At 41.8% G+C, this 19,235-nt stretch overlaps 1 protein-coding gene across 1 annotated transcript in view; it reads right to left on the reverse strand.

The window, feature by feature from the left end:
* Nucleotides 1-19,235, reverse strand: part of RNF121 (ring finger protein 121) — a 93,635-nt gene that overhangs the window by 12,759 nt on the left and 61,641 nt on the right. Inside the window, 3 exon segments of the mRNA XM_007940991.2 lie at nt 1,452-1,572; nt 4,641-4,748; nt 7,510-7,664. Coding sequence (XP_007939182.2) covers nt 1,452-1,572; nt 4,641-4,748; nt 7,510-7,664 — 384 coding nt within the window.

Genomic DNA, 19,235 nt, shown 5'->3' on the forward strand with positions numbered 1-19,235 from the left:
GATAGAGCCTGGTGGAACCACTGAGACTATGGCCCCTAGCTGTCCTTCAGGTCTGGAATTGAACCCACACCTGTGGTTTCCAGCCAAACAGAAGACATGCATATGAGTTGAATATTTACCTGAGGTAGATACACTCCTTGGAGAGAACAATCATTGAGAAAGAAGTGCTGCCCATGCACAGGGAGACAGCTTAGGGGGCAGGAGTCCATGGAGGGAGGGACACTGGGAAGAGGTAACTATGGGGAGGAAGTGTTGCATTGTGGTAAACTGTGGTCAATCATGAGACAAAGTACATGTAAACTGCTGTATGGAAAGTGAATTCGCTCTGTAAATCTTCACTCAAATCACAATAATAAAATAAAACGATAAAAAAAAAAAAAGAATAAAACACTGACCAGTTCTGTGCCATCCTCACAACCACTGGTAGCCTAGGCACATAGTAGGCATTAAATATTTGCTAAATAAATGTCAACTATATGTTTTTTTATTTTTTTCCTAACCCAGTCCCCTCCCCTCCCTGCCCAGTAACCCTCCCCCTGTGCCCCTCATAGTTATGCACTCCTGTTTGTCCTGCATTTCCTCTGTGCAAATGTTGCCCCTCTGGTGTCCCATGGTCTATTGCTCCAAGGGATGTATTTCCATAGAGTAAGTGGGTGCGTCATTCCTGGGTTAAGTGGTCTGCATGTACATCTCGTTAACTACTGGGCTGAGAGTCAGCCCCTGGGAGTGAGTTTTATTCTAGGCCCAGAATGTATCCCAGGGCCATAGTATTGGGGGTCTCACCAAACTCCATCCAACCAGTAATTCTGGTCATTATTGAGTTTTTGGATTTTGTTCCATGTTTTTCCTCCCACTCTATCCAGATCTCCAGATTTGATCCTCTCCTAAGTGGTTGGCATTGGTAGCCGGGCACCACCTACTTCTTCTGGTCTCGAGGGCCATCGTGTCCTAGGGCTGATTATTTTCAAATGCCTTTTCTTTTTTTTTTGTACTCTTCTTCATTTCCGACGCTAGGAGACCATTAGGTGCATCTTAGATGGCCGTTTGAAAGCTTTTAAGACCTCAGTCGCTACTCACCACTGTAGGATGAGGAACAAGGCTTTTATGTGCACATAGGAGATACATAACAGATGCTAATACCCACCAGTTTGCCCACAATACTGCATTACCATTAACACCAAACACCAGACTACAGATAAACACATAAATACATTATGCGCTTTTAAAGTGGCTCTTTCCTATGATGACCCTATAGTTAAAAATTCCAAGGTGTATCTGAGATCTAGATTTCTAACTTTCAGGAAGGAGTTTCCATGAATATAATCCACAACTTGAAGAATTTCATATAGCTTATCTTATTCTTTCGTTCCTGTCTCTTCTATCATACACGTATGCTATCCTGAACTTTTGGAGGTAGCAGAGGGCAGTATTAGGAAGCCAGATGAACTTACCCCTATGGTAGATGCCATGTAGTCTGCACACATTTCTGCAAAGTCTCGTTCAAGAACTCCATAGTAGAGGCCATAGAAGAGGAGTGAAATGCCAAAGTCCATGGCATCTTCAGGTTTGATTCTGTAAGGGAGTAATATGGTCAGTAAAGCCTGCCCTAAGGCACAATTGCTTTGGATCACTACTCTGAGAAACACAAGACAGGGTCTAAAGCTGGAAGACTCAGGGCCAGAGCAAGGGTTGATAAACTATAGCCAAATCTGACCTGCTGCCTGTCTTTACATGGCCTGTGGGCACTGCTTAAGCGAGCCAGCACTATGAGACCAAGCTGGGACATCTGCTTCTGTCCCTGTTCCCAAGTTGGTTACCTGTGCCTGAGTCCCTGCTAGTGGCTGTGCCTCACACCTCACAGGTGCCCAGGGCTTGTACCAGCGGCCACCTGCATGCTAGGGACGCCACTCTTGACAACTGGTAGGCATCCATCAATGGAATTAAAGTCTGGAAGTTGGCAACTCACTGAGGTGCCTTGCCTCCAGCCAGCTGTCCAAATTGAAATGGACATACCCCAGGAGAGAAGGGTATGCTAGGATCTGGGTATCCGGAGCAGAGAATGAAAATGATAGACAGAGGCCATACATCCTTCCTTGTGAGAATGTTCAGCTGATGTCAATTGAGCATAAAGCATGCCCACCAATGGGATAGCCTGCTCTGGGCAAACAGGATGGGTAGAGCAGGACTGTCCACTCTTGTTACATATAAAAAAAGCAAACCAGTTGCCATTGAGTCATTTCTGATGCTAACAGCCTCATGCATTTCAGAAAGAACTGCACTCCAGAGGGTTTTCAATGGCTGTGATCTTTCAGAAGTAGACCACCAGGCCACCTTTCTTCCAGCAGGCACTGGATGGACTCGAAGTGTCAACTTTCTGGTCAGTAGCCAAGTACTTAACCATTTGCACCACCCAGGGACCCCCTCTTGTTATTTAAGTACCTACATAATATCCTAGATTTTTTATCTTTTGGCCCATGAAGCCTGAATATTGACTATTTAGTCCCTTATGGAAAAAATTTCCAAGCACAAGTTTAGAAAGTAAGAAAGATTAGTAAATATTTACATAGCAGTTACCATGAAATTTTAAGTTTCATCTGTACATGTTTTTAAATTTTGTTCCAAGTCTATTTATTAAGACTGATAAAGATATTGCCTGTAATAATAAGAGGCTTCTTTTAATAATTTCAAAGACCAGTAATTTGCAACTTTGAGCCTGATTGCTACAGAAAACTGTCTATTAAAATATTTGTGCAAAGAACTGTATCTGTTCACTTAAAGTTGTAAAGTGTATTTATCATATTGCTGCTGTTGTTGTGAGATGCCATCAGGTTGATTTTTGACTCACAGTTACCCCATGTGACAGACCAGAACTGCCCTGTAGGGTTTCCTAGGCTGTAATCTTTAAGGGAGCAGATTGCCAGGTCTTTCCCCTGCAGAGCCAACTGGGTGGGTAGGAACCACCAACCTTTTAGTCTGCAGCTGAGCGCTGAATGGTTTTGCCATCAGGGCTCATCTATTTATCATAGAAAGTTGAATTTGCTCATCAACATTGTAGTATTTACCCCAATGACTAGACATTATTGCTCTTATTCCCATTAACTTAATCAATGGCATAAAAATGATAGAAGATTCTTAATTTCTCCTTCCTTAAATAGTTGAGGCAAGTAAAAGAAATGGTAATTATGGGGGAAAAAATGCTTAAAACATAATGTAGAATCCTGAATTTTAAATACCTTGGTTTTCTTTGATGACATGTGTTAGACTCTACACTGATGAATTTCTCTAAACCTTTCTGGAATCTGTTTTATCTTTCAGCCTGTACCACTCCTGGAAGAAAGAATTCCATGGATTCTTTACATCACTATGTAAAGTAGGACTTATTTTCACTTGTCTGAAAGTGAATTTTCAAAGACACTTCTGCCTATAGTGTCTTAGGTTGGAGGAAGAGGCCAATGATCATCCTACCCACGAACTGTAGCTTGTATCTTAAATCCCTTTAGCTTCAGTGCACTGGCCCAGGAGGTAGATTCCTCATCATCCATAGTCCACAGCCACCATGATCTATGCCAGGAAACTACACTTCACTCTCTTCTGTCTTGCCTACTTACTGTACCCTCTGGTCTCACAGCCCAGGAGCTTCTGCCTCAATTGGGGTTGCACAATATAGGTTGTACAAATCTGGGACCAGTATAAATCTTTTGGAAAGCTTCATGACAATATGAAGCAACAGCCAAAATCCTACTCCTGGGACCGTACCCTTAGGAAGAAACACAGTAGCTTTATCTGTGATAGTACAAAATTAAAAACAATCTACACATCCAACATTGAAGCAGGATTTAAATGTCCACAGGTTAACTTTTTAGAACTGTTTCCTTAGAAACCTGATAAAAGTGGAATTCCAAGCGTGATACAAGGCAGCAATAAGTACATGTTAGATACGATCTGTAATTAGTATATTGCATCTGGACCGGGATATTTGTAAATGATCTAGAAATACCTGGTGGGGAATAGTTTTAGGCTTCCCTAAATGGGGCGCATTCTTAAAACTGGATGTTTCTCTTGGGGGACATGGGACTTCTAAGTCAGGGTGGCTGCCCATATTCCTGACACCTCAGCTGTCATGCTGTTTAACAGCCCTGAGACTGCTGAGAAGGCTCACGCGGACACTGCCCTGCTTTTGTTTCTTGTCTTCTATCTTTCTAAGTGGATCTGTTGCCAGGTGTGGCCACTGTGGTCACCAGAGTTGGCTGTCTAACCCAGGGGTTGGAAATTTTTTTCTGTAAGGGTCAAATAGTAAATATTTTAGGTTTTGTAGTCTATACAGTTTCTGTCACAGCTATTTAACTCTGCTGTTTTGTTGCAAAAATAGTCATAGATGATACATAAATGAATAAGGATGGCTCTGTTCCAGTAAATTAAAAAAAAACCCAAAAAAACAGGTGGTAGAACGGATATGGCCTGTGGGTATAGTTTGCCAACCTCTGATCTAGTTGAACCCAATGCCCCTCAGGCAAAGTGGAAGTTGCAACAAATAGTACCCACATGGCCAAGGAAAATAGCTGTTAGGGTGATGGAGTTAAGGTACACTTCACTAGTTCTTCCTCCCTTTACCAGCGAAAATAAAAGCAAAAGGTACTCACTTGAATAATAAGTTAAGACCAAAGAGAGTAAACATGACAGCCATGTAGCCAACGATACCAGTGGCATAGCTGATTTTATAGATCAGCAGGAACCACTTATAAACCAACCTGGAAGAAGGAAAACAAGTTAGTACAACTGACACAGTTGGTGTGGCCTCAGGGGCCCCTGGACCATCAGAATCCCTTATTCTCACATCAGATGGGGACATCAGCCTTTCTGCTCAGATTCTAATGAACAACTTCAGTTACTATCCAAAACTGTTCACTCCTTTAATTGCAGAAACATCTCCATATACCAGGGAGCTAATGCTTTTTATTTTCCTAGTCTTGGACCAAAACAAAAAAAGAAATCCTCAAAAGGAGGCTTCAGCACAGAAGACCTCAGGCAACCCTGTCATCTCAGTATGCAGGTCAAAATCAGGTTACGTGGAAAAGGGAGTGATAACTAATACCTATAGGTATGCTCAGAAGGGAACAGGTGAGGAGGACCAGTTGTTCTTGTCAGCAAAGAGAATTCAGGGAAGAAATAGGGTAGAATCAGCTACAGGCTTTTATACCTGGGTCTGGTTAGTCTGACTAGAGCTTTGCTCCTATTTAGGCCAATAATGAAAGGAATGATTGCTAACAGATTTGCTTCTGAAATGTCCCCCCGCCCAAGGAAAAGGAATAAGGAGAGAGGCACTCCAGAAATGTTTTTTGAGTTGAATTGAATGTGTGCATGTGGTGGCATTTAGGAGGAAGATGGGGAAAATGCACTGCTCAATCCTCCTGAAGGAGGAACAATGCTCCCTAGAATCCAATGAAGAGCAATGTGGAATCTAGTTGGTTAGCCCCCAGTAAGGTTCAGAGAGGAAAGATGGTTCTCTGAATGCATGAGAGAGACTTTTAAATACTATGGGGGTAGGTCCCTGATATCAGGATCCAGTATCCTATCTGTGATGAGAACTAATGAGCAATTTAGCCATTTGCTTAAATAAACAAACACAAGCCTACCTGGTCCCTGAAGAGTCAACCAGGTTACTGCCAACCCTGCCGGGCCCTAGGGAAGAAGTTCAAGGTGCCTGCATGTACCTCCCTGCTGTGGCTAAGCATGGGGTGATGGCTTCAGAGGCTAAGGAAAGGCTCCAAACAACCCATAGTGCCTGCTCTCAAGAACCACACACAACTTCATTACCCAGAGTTTGCACTGATCATATGAGAATAAGACACAGCAGAAAGGATGTGGAATGTTAGGTCAGGCAACTCAAAGCAGGTTAAGTGTGGTCAGTTTTATTAGCTGGGTAATCCTAGGTATGTCACATCACTTTTTTGAGACAAATTTATTTGTAAAACAGAAAAAAAACATGCACCCTTTCTCACCAGATTGTATAGAGTCTTGTTGCTTGATACATAATACATGCTTGATAAATGCTAATAGATTAATGAGAATGTTTATGAAAATGCTTTGCAACTGTAAAACACCATCATGTGTTAGCTGTTATGATCAAAACATTACAGACACACTTTTAGCCATGTAGGCTAGGGTGGCTAGAAGTTGCCTGTTGGTGACTCTTAACATGTTTTATTGCACTTTTTCTTCATCCTTTATGAGACAGCAATTATTATCCCATTTTGGGGGATGAAAAATTTGGGGTTCAGAAAGATAAAGTCATATATGTTATACAGCAAAAAAGTAGCAGAGCTGGGAGTTTTAAATCCACATACATCTGGCTCCAGAACCTGAACTTTCTATTATGGTCTTTAAAGTAAACTACTGCAGGCAGAGAGGAACATCTAGATTACCAATTCCACCTGGAAGATAAACTATACTTTGTACAAAGAAACTCAGAAGGCCAGAGAAAGACTTGCAATAAAGCAACGCCTAAGAGCCATGAAAAGAAGAGCAGTTTGCAATAGGGGGGATTCTGAATCAAGTGGTCACAACTTTGAGACTGGCTAGTTCCTCTGTTGGACTCTTCTAGATCTGTGCACACCTCTCTCATAACACTTACCAACTGCACTGTAACAGGTGCTTTCTCATCCATTTCCTCCATTAAACCAAGGATTTGAGGGCAGGGATCATGTCTTATCCAGCTCTGCATCCCCAGCATTCAGCATAGGGCCTGGCACATAGCAGGTGCTTGTTGAATGAATGAATTAGAAAGTATTTCTCTTTTTCTGTCAAATACAGATAGTAAATGACCTCACAAGCTAGTTGGGAGGATCAAACAAGAGTGCATTTGGATAAAATATAAAGAATTATCAAGCAGGAGCTGCTTTATAACCCATGAAAGCAGCATTATTTGTTGGAAAACCGCAAACTTGCTGGGATTCAGCCACTCAACAAAAATTAATAAAACAGGCCTACTATGTGCCAGTCCTCATACCAGGGCCAGGATATACCGTGACAAACAAAATAGATGTGGCACCCAACTTCTTAGTTATAGTTTAGTGGGAGAGACAGACACTCAAAATAATACTTAGCTATAAATTGTGGTAAGTTATAAATTGTGAAGGAAAACTATGTTTGTTATGAGAGAATATAGCAGACAATCTAATTTAGAGATCAGAGAAGCGTTCACAGAAGAAAGTAACATTTAAAATGAGACCACAATGATCACCAGGATTTACTTATTTATTTTGTTTGCTTTGAATACAAACAAATTTTTATATAAAACATAAATTACACAGTGGGAAAAGATGTGGGGGTTTTTATCTGTGAATAGAAGGGTAAGTCTCCCAATCAGCTTGTTATGGAGGGGCGCCAGGTCAAATAATCTTGAAACAAAAACCGCAATATTTTAAAGTCTAAATCACCCTCTTCCCATGCATACCAACCCTTTAGTTTCAGGAAACCAGGGCTCTTCTCCATTACTTAACCACCTCTCACCTTGGGGTTGTCTGTACTAGAGGTTTTCGGGTGGCTCGGAAGGTGACAAAGGCAGTGATGGCAGAGAACAAGATCCAGATCACTAGGAACCTCCACCAGTGCAGCTTTACTGTGAAATAGAGGGGGACAACCCACATCTGAAAGAGGGTCACCATCTGAAATACAAACACAAGCACTTCAGCTCTAGCCAGCTTCCTCTGCTGCTCTACCTCCAAGTCCACAATACATCTTGTGTTTTCCCTTTTAGCCTAATCCTCTCCTACATTCCTCATCTTGGATAAAGGCATCTCCACTCAGTGATCAAAGCTAGAAACCTACGCTCAAATTCAACCATCTCTTGGCTATATTCTTTCCATCTGAGCCCTCATTACCTCTTGCCTGGCTCACAACAGCAACTGTTATGTCTCTCTGCATTCAGTGTCACCTCTTCCAATCCATCCTTCCCAGAAGCGCTAGAGTAGTATCTCTAATACAGCATCTTGGACCTGCCATTCCCCTGCTTAAATCCTCTAATGTGACCTTGCATATAGGATAAGGTCCAAGATTCCTAGCCAGGCAGTCAAATCTTTTATAACATGGCCTCAACCTACCACTCCAAGGGCCATCACCTACAACTCCCAATGTTTTCGGTCAAGTCATCCCCCTCAGGTTAAAACATCCTTCTCACCTGCCTGATAGTCTCACATCCAAGATACATGGAGCCTTCAGTCTCATTTCTAGACAGAATTAGTCCTAGTGCTCCAAAAGCACTTTCTTTTCTACCATCATTACAGAACATATCTAGGGTATGAGGCTGGATTCGAATGCATTCTCTACCTGAATATAAGCTCTTTAAGGGCAGTGACACTGTATTAATGTTTCCTCTGTGTCAGTTAACTGTCTAGCCCATGATATATACTCAGTAAGTCTGGGTGTATGAATGAGAGGAAAGTAGGACTAGAACCCTAAGAGGGAGGCACAGTGCTGTTTCAAAGGCACCTATTTTATTTTTCCCTCCTTCAGATGTTTACCCAAGACCTGAGAGCCAAGGGGTTTCCAATGCATAAAATAATTCTGAGACAGAAATCTGGAACAATTGCTAGTCTTCTGTGAAAGCAAGGTGGTTGGAGGAGGGAGTCAGGAGGCATCAGGGAGCAGAAGACTAGTGATTACTCCAAATCTCTGTCTCAGAGTCAGAATTGCTTTATGCATTTGAAACACAAACTCAGTGCTCTATAAGCAATAACTGCCCTTTCCCCCTCCCTCTTGTCTCTGGTAACCACTAATAAACTTCGGTCTCCATATATTCACCTGTTCTTATATTTTTATGTAAGTTGTTGTTGTTGTTAAGTGCCGTCGAGTCATTCCCGACTCATAGCGACCCCATGCACAGCAGAACGAAACACTGCCCGATCCCGTGCCAGCCCCACAATCCCTGCTATAATTGAGCCCATCATTGCAGCCTCCGTGTCAATCCATCTCGTTGAAGGCCTCCCCCTCTTTCGTTGACCCTCCACCCTACCAAGCATGACATCCTTCTCCAGGGAATGGTCCCTTCTTACAACATGACCAAAATAGGTGAGACGAAGTCTGGCCATTCTTGCTTCCAAGGAGCATTCTGGCTGCACTTCCTCCAGGACAGATCTGTTAGTTCTTTTAGCAGTCCATGGTACTTTCAGCATTCTTTGCCAGCACCACAACTCAAAAGCATCAACTCTTCTTCGGTCTTCCTTATTCATTGTCCAGCTCTCACATGCATACGAGGCGATTGGAAATATCATGGCTTGTGTCAGGTGCACCTTAGTCCTCAAGGAGATATCCTTGCTCCTCAGCACTTGAAACAGTTCCTTCGCAGTTGACTTTCCCAATGCTACACATCGTCTAATGTCCTGACTGCTGCTTCCGTTGGCATCGATTGTAGAACCAAGCAATGTGAATTCTTTGACAAGCTCAATCTTCTCTCCATTTATTGTGATGCTGCTCATTGGTCCAGTTGTGAGGATTTTTGTGTTCTTTATATTGAGTCGTAATCCATACTGCAGACTGTATTCTTCAACCTTCATCAGTAGGTGCCTTAAGTCATCTTTACTTTCAGCAAGCAAAGCTGTATCATCTGCATATCTCAGGTTGTTAATGATTCTTCCTCCAATCCAGATACCACGTTTTTCTTCATATAGTCCAGCTTCTGGGATTATTTGCTCAGCATATAGATTGAATAAGTGTGGAGAAAGAATACAACCCTGACGCACTCCCTTCTTGATTTTAAACCATGTAGTGTCCCCTTGTTCTGTTCGAACGACAGCCTCCTGGTCAAGGTACAGATTCCTCATGAGTACAATCAAGTGCTTGGGAATTCCCATTCTTCTCAATGTTATCCATAATTTGTCATGATCCACACAATCAAATGCCTTTGCATAGTCAATAAAACACAAGTAAACATCTTTCTGGTATTCTTTGCCTTGAGCCAAGATCCATCTGACAACAGCTATGATATCCCTTGTTTCACGTCCTCTTCTGAATCCGGCTTGAACCTCTGGAAGTTCTTTGTCAATATACTGCTGCATTTATGTAAGTAAGGTCACACAATATTTGTTCTTTTGTGATTCACTTATTTCACTTGGTACAATGTCTTCAAGCTCCAACCATGTTAGAATGTATCAAGACCTCATCTTTCTTTCTGGCTGAGTAGAAAGGTAAGGAGCTCTGGTGACATAGCGCCTATGGCATTTGACTGCTAACCAGAAGGCTGGAGGTTCAAATCCACCAGCCACTCCTCGGAAGGAAGGTTGGGCAATCTATTTCTGTAGTGATACCACCTCGGAAACCCAAGGAGGGGTTACTATGAGTCGGCTCCAACTCAATGGCAGTGAGTTTGGGTTTTTTTTTTTTTTCTTTCCAGCTTGGCAATAAATGGCTGAACGTATAATTCTCAGGACAATGGCAGGGACTGTGGTGCCATCTGGTGGCAAAACTTATATAGACACATTTGCACATGTGCCTGATGCTGTGGAAAGAAGCATTAGCCCTGCTCTCTATTCCAGGACTTGGCATGATGAAACATCAACACATTTATGAGCTATAGATATCAGATAGCCATGTAAAGCATGAAGTGCCACCATGGGAGTTCACAGGAGAGAGGTAACAGTATGGGTGGGAGCTGTCAGAGACTTCCTGGAAGAAATAGAGACTGGCTGGTTCTGAAGGAGGCTTGGATTTGGCCAGGTGGAGGGGGTGAAAGCCATTTATTCTTCTTTCCCTGAATCTACAAATATGAGGTTGAAGTGAAGACTAGCCTGAAAACTAACAGATTCATTCAGCAAACATTTATTGAGGGACTATCTCAGCTTTTCTACTGAACAGCTGAGATGATGATACTGCATATTAACAGTAAGAGCTAGCCTATATTTAAATAGGCTTCCTTTTTTTTAATTGTGATTTGGGTGAAAATTTACAGAGCAAATACACTTTCCATACAGCAGTTCACATACAACTTTGTCTCATGACATTGATTACAAATCACCATAATGCAACATCTCCCCTCCTACTTCCTCCTGAGAGTTACCTCTTTCCGTGTCCATCCCTCCTTGCACTCCTGCCCCCTGAGCTGTCTCCCTGTGCATAAGCAGCCCTTCTTTCTCCCATGCTTGTTCTCTCCAAGGAGTGTATCTACCTCAGGTAAATGTTCAACTTATATGCCTGTCTATTGTTTGGCTGGAAGCCACAGGCTTGGGTTCAATTCCAGACCTGAAGGGCAGCTAGGGGCCATAGTCTCAGTGGTTCTACCAGGCTCTATCAGACCAGCAAACCTGGTCCCCCCCGCCCCTTTTTTGTTCCCCAAATGATTCTGAGTTTTGTTCCACATCTATCCAGGATTTCCTACATAAATCCTCTTCCAAGTGGTTGACAGTAGTAAATGGGCACCATCTAGTTCTTCTGGTCTCATAGTCATATAGGCTGCAGATCGGATGGTATACCAGTCACTAGGACTAATTGTTTCCATGACTTTTTGGTTTTCTTCATTCTTCTTTGCTCTGGACGAGAAGAGACCCATCGTTGCATCTAGATGGCAGCTTGCAAGCTTTTAAGATCCCAGTCACTACTCACCACAGTAGGAGGTGGAACAATGTTTTGTGTAGTATGTTATGCCAATTGAGCTTGATGTCTAAATAGACTTCCTTTTTTAGTTGGGAAATCACTACCACTTGAAGGTGTGTTGACATAAATGGAATCAGCACCTAACAATTAGTATTTATAATCCATGCGAAGGTGGACTAGACAACCTTTAGATCCCTTTCACCTCAGAGGAGCTATAATTCAAGAGAACAGTCAGAAACGAGTTCTGATTACCTCCTTCTCTGGGCACAAACTGCCCTGCCGGTCTGCTGACGCTTGGCATTTTTGACTTTCAAGATTCTCATCTTAACACTTTAGTATCTCCCTATGTTGTGGGGCAGGGATCGCCCACCATCGCTAGCTGAAAAACAGTATTTTGGATGAAATGAAAACTACAAGTGCAGGTAGTGGAACAAAATAAGAGACTCACAACTAACAGACCAATCAGCACGAGAAAATGTTAATACGTAGGCAGAGGGAGGGGTCTGGGATGTGCTCTATGCTCTGGTCACTATTTTCATGAGTGATTTGGATGAAAATATAAAGAATTTGGTTACCAAACTGTGAATAGCAAAAAAATTCTAAGGGGAAAGGAGCAGCATGAGGCAGTGAACATCGACCATAGAAGCAGCAAGATCCCAAATGGATAAAACTTATTTCTAAGGTTCTTCTAACTCTAACATTCTATAAGCCAATAAACTGAAACGAAGAACCAAAACCACAGGATGAAATCTAGCTAACTAGCCAAGTACAGGATGGGGAAGGAATAGCTCATGTGAAACAGACTGACCATGAATGGCCAGGATCTACACCAACAGGTCTGGTGCCAAAAAAGTTAAGGCAAACTTCTACACAGAATATATGCAGGATGAAGGAGGCAGCAGTTCTAATGTTCTCTGCTCTGTCAAAGCATCAGTGAGGCCCAGATCTTGGAACCACACTGTAGAAAGAACACTGACAAACAAGCATGGCCATAGGATGCAGCCAGGATTACAAACGGTTTGGAAATCAAATCACATAAGAGATAGCTGAAAACACTGGGATAATCGGCCCTGAGAAGACTACAGGGCGGTGTGTCTTATTACCTTCAGTTTCTGAAGAACTGTCAAGAGGCCCAATAAACAAATATATTCAGTGTAGTTTCTGTGATCTGGTAAGACTCTACACATTGCTGGAAGGCTCCCCAGGGCAGAACTGGTTGGCAAGTCTCTTCTATCACACTCCTGGCAAATGGTCTTTAACTCATGAGGTAGGCCATCCCCTTGCTACAGATGTGCTAGATACAGTTCTTTCCTCATACTGACCTGAAAAATTGGCCCTCGGGTCCCTTCCGCCTCTGGGTCCTACTTTTATCCTTCAGAAAGGCACACCGTATATTTCATACCACTGCTCCAGCCACTCCTCGGAAGGAAGATGGGGCAATCTACTTCCGTAGTGATACTGCCTCGGAAACCCAAGGAGGGGTCACTATGAGTCAGGTCCGACTCGATGGCACGTAACAACAACAACAAGCTCTCCTAATACCTACAGTTATGTCTTTTTTCCTAAGTTTTCTCTTCTCCAGGCACAAGGGTCAAACAGTCATTTAACAAATACGAAGCATTTACTAGGAGCTCTGGTGGTGCAGTAAGGCATTTGACTGCTAACCAGAAGGTTGGCATTTCAAACCCACCAGTTGCTCTGTAGGAGGAAGATGAGGCAACCTACCTCCACAAAGATTTATGGCCTAGAAAACCCTATGAGGGTTGCCATGAGTTGAAACAGACTCGATAGCAAGCACTTACTGGACACCATGCTAAGGACCAGAGATTAAGAAATGAAAAACAAACCTCCTCTAAAACGTAAATCTACTGAAGAGAAACAAACAACTATAACGTAGTATTATAAGTACTATAATGGAGTAAGTCCCGGTGGCCAAGAAAGTATAGAAAGGTACTTCACTCAACACGGGAATCAAGGAAGACTTCCTGAAAGAGGCAACCTCTGAACTAATGAAGGCCAAGTAGAGGAAGACGGAGAAAGGCATCATGACAAGTGTTCCAGGATGAGAAAGCATGGTACACTTGAGAAAGTACAACTAGTATATGAAAGAGGGGTGAATGATGAGGCTAAAGAGGCAGGCAAGGGTCAGAAGAGGCTGATGCCTGTGTTACACTTAGAAGTTTTTATTATATTCTAAGGATAAAAATTTTTCTTATTCACAGAATGTGGATTATAACTCCATACTATCTTAGTCAGCATTATCTACACATATTCTAGTAACTCCCTTAATGTCTCGGTCTAAGAAAAACCTACATTACTTTTTAAAAAGATTTCTAGGTAGCAGATTCTGCCACACTCATTCATTCCAGGAGGGAAGAGCAATTCAGGTTAAAAAAGATACTATATTTAGTAACAAAGATGATGAAAGCATCTCCTTGGAGATCTTTTAAAAATAGGATAGGTACTTCTCCAGGCAAAAACTTATTTCTTCCCCTAACATCCCTGAGGGAGCTAAGGTGTAAGCATTATTAGACTACCTGAATAGATGATGAAAACTGAGATACGCCAAAAAGCAAGTTTGGTGTGGGCTAGATTTCCAATCCAGATCTTCTGTCTCCCCACCCCTTTTCCTGAGCATCAATTCCTGAGTTTCTGGGGAAACTCTGGAGAAGCTGAGAAGGCAAGATGACGTAGAGAATAAAGGAGGGTAGTTGTGAAAGTGCCTGGGAGTCAAGGAAAGGACTTGGGCAACAATCATTAAAGGAGAACTGGGAGGAGAAGGGGTTTAAAAAACAAAAGTGACCATGACAGAAACTGATAATAATTTCCTAATCTGAAAAATGGGGATAAATCCCTACCATTAATGCAGAAAGCTGCTGTGAGGCCCCAATGAAATAGCAGAGGAGAAAACTATTTTTTTTTAAAACATCAACAAATTTAAATTGTAAACAATTCAAGCTATTATTATTATTGTTCTGTTACTGAAAAGAGCAATACAGGCAGTCCCTGGATTATAAACAATTTGTGTTCCTAAATCTGTCTTTAACTTTAATTGTATGTAAATCAGAACAGTTAGGTATATGCAGTGCAGTGAATTACTACCATTGGCCCTTCTAACCACAGTCTTTGTAACTCTCACCAAATGACTGGGTGGGACTGTACATGGGGATTGGATAGCTTGTTAATAATGTAAATAAGGTACATGGCATCCTTGTGGGGGTGGGATCATGCAAATAAAGTGTATGGAACCTTAATGAGGGGATTGGTCAGTTTTGCCATCCCGCTAAACTTAAAATGAGCAATCCCAAAGGCAGAAAGGGGGACTTCACAATCATCAGGAAAGAAGAGTTGGAAATCCAGCACATCCTTTGGACCCGAGGTCCCTGTGCTGGGAACCTCCTTAGACCCAGAGGACAAAGAGCTATAAAACTGAAGATGGTAAGAAGCAGTGGCAGAGAAATGGCAGCAGCAGAACTAGGAGACAGGCAGGAGATGGTGTGGCCCAGAGAGCGAAAAAGCTGACCACTTCCAGGCAAGAGGCTTACTGGTAGAGTGTGGTGCCTCCAGGTACTTACTGGAGAAGCTGAAAAGATTTATAACACTTGTCTGAGCAGCACGGAGGCCAAGGGCCCATAAGGCTGGGGTGACAGCCAGAGAGAGATGTGCTGGGAGGCATAGCTGAGAAAAGGCTCTCCGGACCAAAGAACTATATCCTGAGTCATTTCTGATCTTGAATTGTAACCCAGTACTTCCTTAATAAACTCCATAATTTTAAGTAGTCTGTTGGTTATATTGTCATTCCATCAATTTATCAAACCCAACAGAGAAGTGGAGAATGCTGTGGGAGGGACAGCTGGTGTAAGAAAAGGTTGTAAGAGAAGGTATGTCTGACCTCCACCTCATAAGAATAAGCCTTCAGTGGTTGATGCTAGTAATGACCACCCTCCCCCTTCATGAAGTCAGAGGTCAGACATCTCTGCCACAACATTTTTACAATACAATTTTTATCTAACAACAGTCAGTCAAATATTTGTCTTAGCATGTAATATACAGTGTACATAAAAAATATTAAAGAAATACTTCGATACACTAAAACATCTTTAACAATAATACAGTAATAATATTAATATTTTGATGTGCATCACAAAGTAGCATCCATTTGTTATTATGAACCATTGTATGTACCCTGAATTTTTAGTATGATAGGCTTTACAGGGGTAGGTTCATAACTGGTTGTACGTTAAGTCAGATGTTCACAACCCAGGGGCTGCCTGAACCTGAAATTTAGATAAGGAAAACAGCAGGATCTCTGGCTTCAAACAGCAATTAATTTATACTTAGTTTCTCTTCTCTTAACCAGAAGATCGGCCTTTAGTTCCAAAGTTAGAGAGAAAAGTTTGACACTTTTCACAGCAAAATAGTGGGCTGGCATACCTGCTCAAAATTAATCCCATGGTTGGAAACATCCATGCTGCTCCAGGTCCTAGAGTCTAAGACAGTGGCTCTCAACTGTGGGGAGAAGGGTGTCCTACTAAGTATCTTACAATGCACAGGAACACCCAAACCAAACCCACTGCCACTGAGTCGATTCGGACTCTTAGTGACCCTATAGGACAGATAAGAACTTACCCATAATGTTTCCAAGGCTGTAAATCTTTATGGAAACAGATTGCCTCATCTTTCTCCTGCAGAGTGGCTGGTAGGTTCAAAATGCCAACCTTCTGGGTTAGTAGCCAAATGCTTTAACCGCTATGCCACTTTATACACAGGACAGCCCCCAACATTATCTTGCACCAAAAGTCAACAGAGAGACACTGTTGAGAAACCCCGGTCAAAAAGAACAGAGCTGGTGTTTTTTTTCCTACTTGGTGATCACGGGTGCACGCTGAGAAGGTAGGCTGCCAATCTGCACTCGTGAGGAACAGAAAACTTCATTCAGTTTGGGAGAAAAACAGCCTTATCAATTAATTCCATCATTTCTTGGCATGGTCTAAGTATTTTTTTTTGAGGGCTCTGATGATTAATCTCCAATGGTTCATGTCTCTACTACTCAATAACAAGCCAGTGCCTCCCTCTCGTTCACACAACTTTCTCTGGCAGTTATTTTATTTTGATTTCCTTTTACCCCCACCATTATGCTTCCTTTAGGCATTCCAATGGGTTTAAATACATGTATTTTTGTTTGTACCTATTCTTATAACTGTGCATTGATTTTTGCAAATGTATTTTAAATTTATTTATTGGCCCTGTGTTTTGTATCTTTCTGTTTCTCACTTTTTCCACTCAGTAGTATACTTTACTGTCCGCCTAAGTTGCTATGAATATACCCAATGTGTGTTTAACTACAATCCAGAATCATGATATATGTCCACTACATTTTACCTATTTACTCTCTCAGAGAGAGATATTCAGTTGCCTCCAACTCCTCACTGCCACAATCAACACTATAATATCTCCCCTAGGGATTAACATGACAAATATCCCCTCAGGATATGTCACAGGGTATATATATATTCCCTATGGGTGTGCCTCATTGTTCTCCAGAATGGCTGTATCAGTCTTTGGTCCTATAGAGTGCACAAAGCTTCTTATAGCCTCTGATCCCTAAAAATACATGACATTATCTACCTTTCTAATTTTTTTCCTATCTAATAGATGAAAAATGGTATTTCATTGCTGTTTTAATGTGTATTTCTCTAATTATTAATGGTTTTAAGAATCTCTTCTCATGCTTGATGGCCTTTCGGATTTTCTATAAATTGCCAATCCATATCCTTTGCCCATTTTTCTATTGGAGTTGCTGTCTTCATTTGTTGCTTTGTTGTTGTTGTTAGGTACCTCTGAATCAGTTCTGACTCACAGCAACCCTATGTACAAGAGAACAAACACCACCTGGTCCTGCACCATCCTCACAATTGTTGCTATATTTGTACCCATTGTTGCAGCCACTGTGTCAATCCATCTAGTTGAAGACCTTCCTCTTTTTCTCTGACCCTCTACCATACCAAGCATGATGTCCTTCTTCAGGGACTGGTCCTTCCTGACAACCAGTCCAAAGAACATAACACAAAGTCACTCCATCCTCACTTCTAAGGAGCCAGTATACTTTTTCCAAGATAGATTTATTTATTCTTCTAGCAGTCCACAGGATATTCAATTTCTTCACCAATACCAAAATTTAAAGGCATCAATTCTTTTTCAGTCTTCTTTATTCATTTTATAAGTAGTAGGGGTGATCTGTAGGAGTTCCATATTAATCTATGGCCAGGTTTAATCATTATCAGTTGGGTTGCCTATGGTAACGTTATGAAACAAAATCCTTACTTTTAATGTTGTAGAATTCATCACATTTCTTACTTTATTTGCCTATATATTTTTAAACTAATTTTGTAATTTTACCTTTCATAATTAGGTCTTTAATCCATCTTGAGTCTTCTGTATATGCAGTGCTATATAGAAATCTAGTTTTAATTTTTCTCCATATGGTGAGCCAGTTTTCTCAGTAGAATCTCCTTTAACAATGAATACCTTCTTCACTGAGTGGCGGTTATAACTTTATTGTATATTAAGTTTCTCTTACACATGGGTCTGTCTCTGAGATCTTTACTCTGTTCCACTGATCTATTAGTCTCTTTTTATGGTACGTCCTAACATCTGGTAAGGTGATAGTTGGAGTTGTATGTCACTTGGCTGGACCACAGTTGTAAGTGCTTTAAGCAGTTGTGATTTGGTTATTCCCATGATGAGATCAGATGTATATGTTTTGAGTAGCCAATCTGTTAAAAGGGAGTTTCCCTAGGGGTGTGGCCTGTTTCCAATATATTTATGGACATCCTGGAAAAAAGAGGCAGTCCTCTGTAGATCAGGATCCTGTTGGGCTGCCTACAAATGTTCATGAGCGTGCAATCCACCATTCAGCCTGATGATCTTGGATTTGTCATTCGTTGGAGTCAACAGCCGGTATACTGCCTGCCAACCTTGTCACAGGGTATATATATATATATTCCCTATGGGTGTGCCTCATTGTTCTCCAGAATAGCTGTATCAGTGCCATTCTGCAGCTGCGTGAGTCAGGAAAAGCCTCCGGCTGGATGTTTGATCCAAGAACTTGGGACCTGCCAGCTTCTGTAAGTGTATAAGCCATTTTCCTAAATTTTTTTTTTTTTTCTCTCTTTCTCTCTCTATAAGTTTTACTGGTTTTGCTTCTCTAAAGAATCCAGCCTAACATGTAAGGTAAGTCCCTTTCTTTAAAGTTCATTTTTTCGGTGGGCTGAGCTGTGGACTTTTGCTGGGCCGGAGGACGCCGCCGTTTTGAAGGTTTAAAAAGCGGCTTGGCTATTTTGGATACTTAAAGAGGCAGCGCTCTGGCAGATTTCTGGGGCTTAAGAACATGCTCTGCTTTCCAGCAACCCCAAAAACACTCGGGGCCCGCAAGACTGAAAAGGTACGACATTCTTCTTGTTACTATACCCTATATCTCCTTGGGGAACGGAGGTGTGGCCATCCCCACTCCCAACTACCTTCTGGACCCACAGGAACTCATCAGAGTCAGTGTGCTCAGATGGGAGTCTGGGTGCCCTACCCAGTCATCCACCGATTTTTTTTTTTTTTTTTTTTTGCTTTTTTGCTTTCTTTTTCCCGGTGATTACTTT

This window comes from Orycteropus afer, unplaced genomic scaffold, assembly GCF_000298275.1.
Source record: "Orycteropus afer afer isolate SDZICR_OR568_19922 unplaced genomic scaffold, OryAfe1.0 scaffold00074, whole genome shotgun sequence".
Lineage (NCBI taxonomy): Eukaryota > Metazoa > Chordata > Mammalia > Tubulidentata > Orycteropodidae > Orycteropus > Orycteropus afer.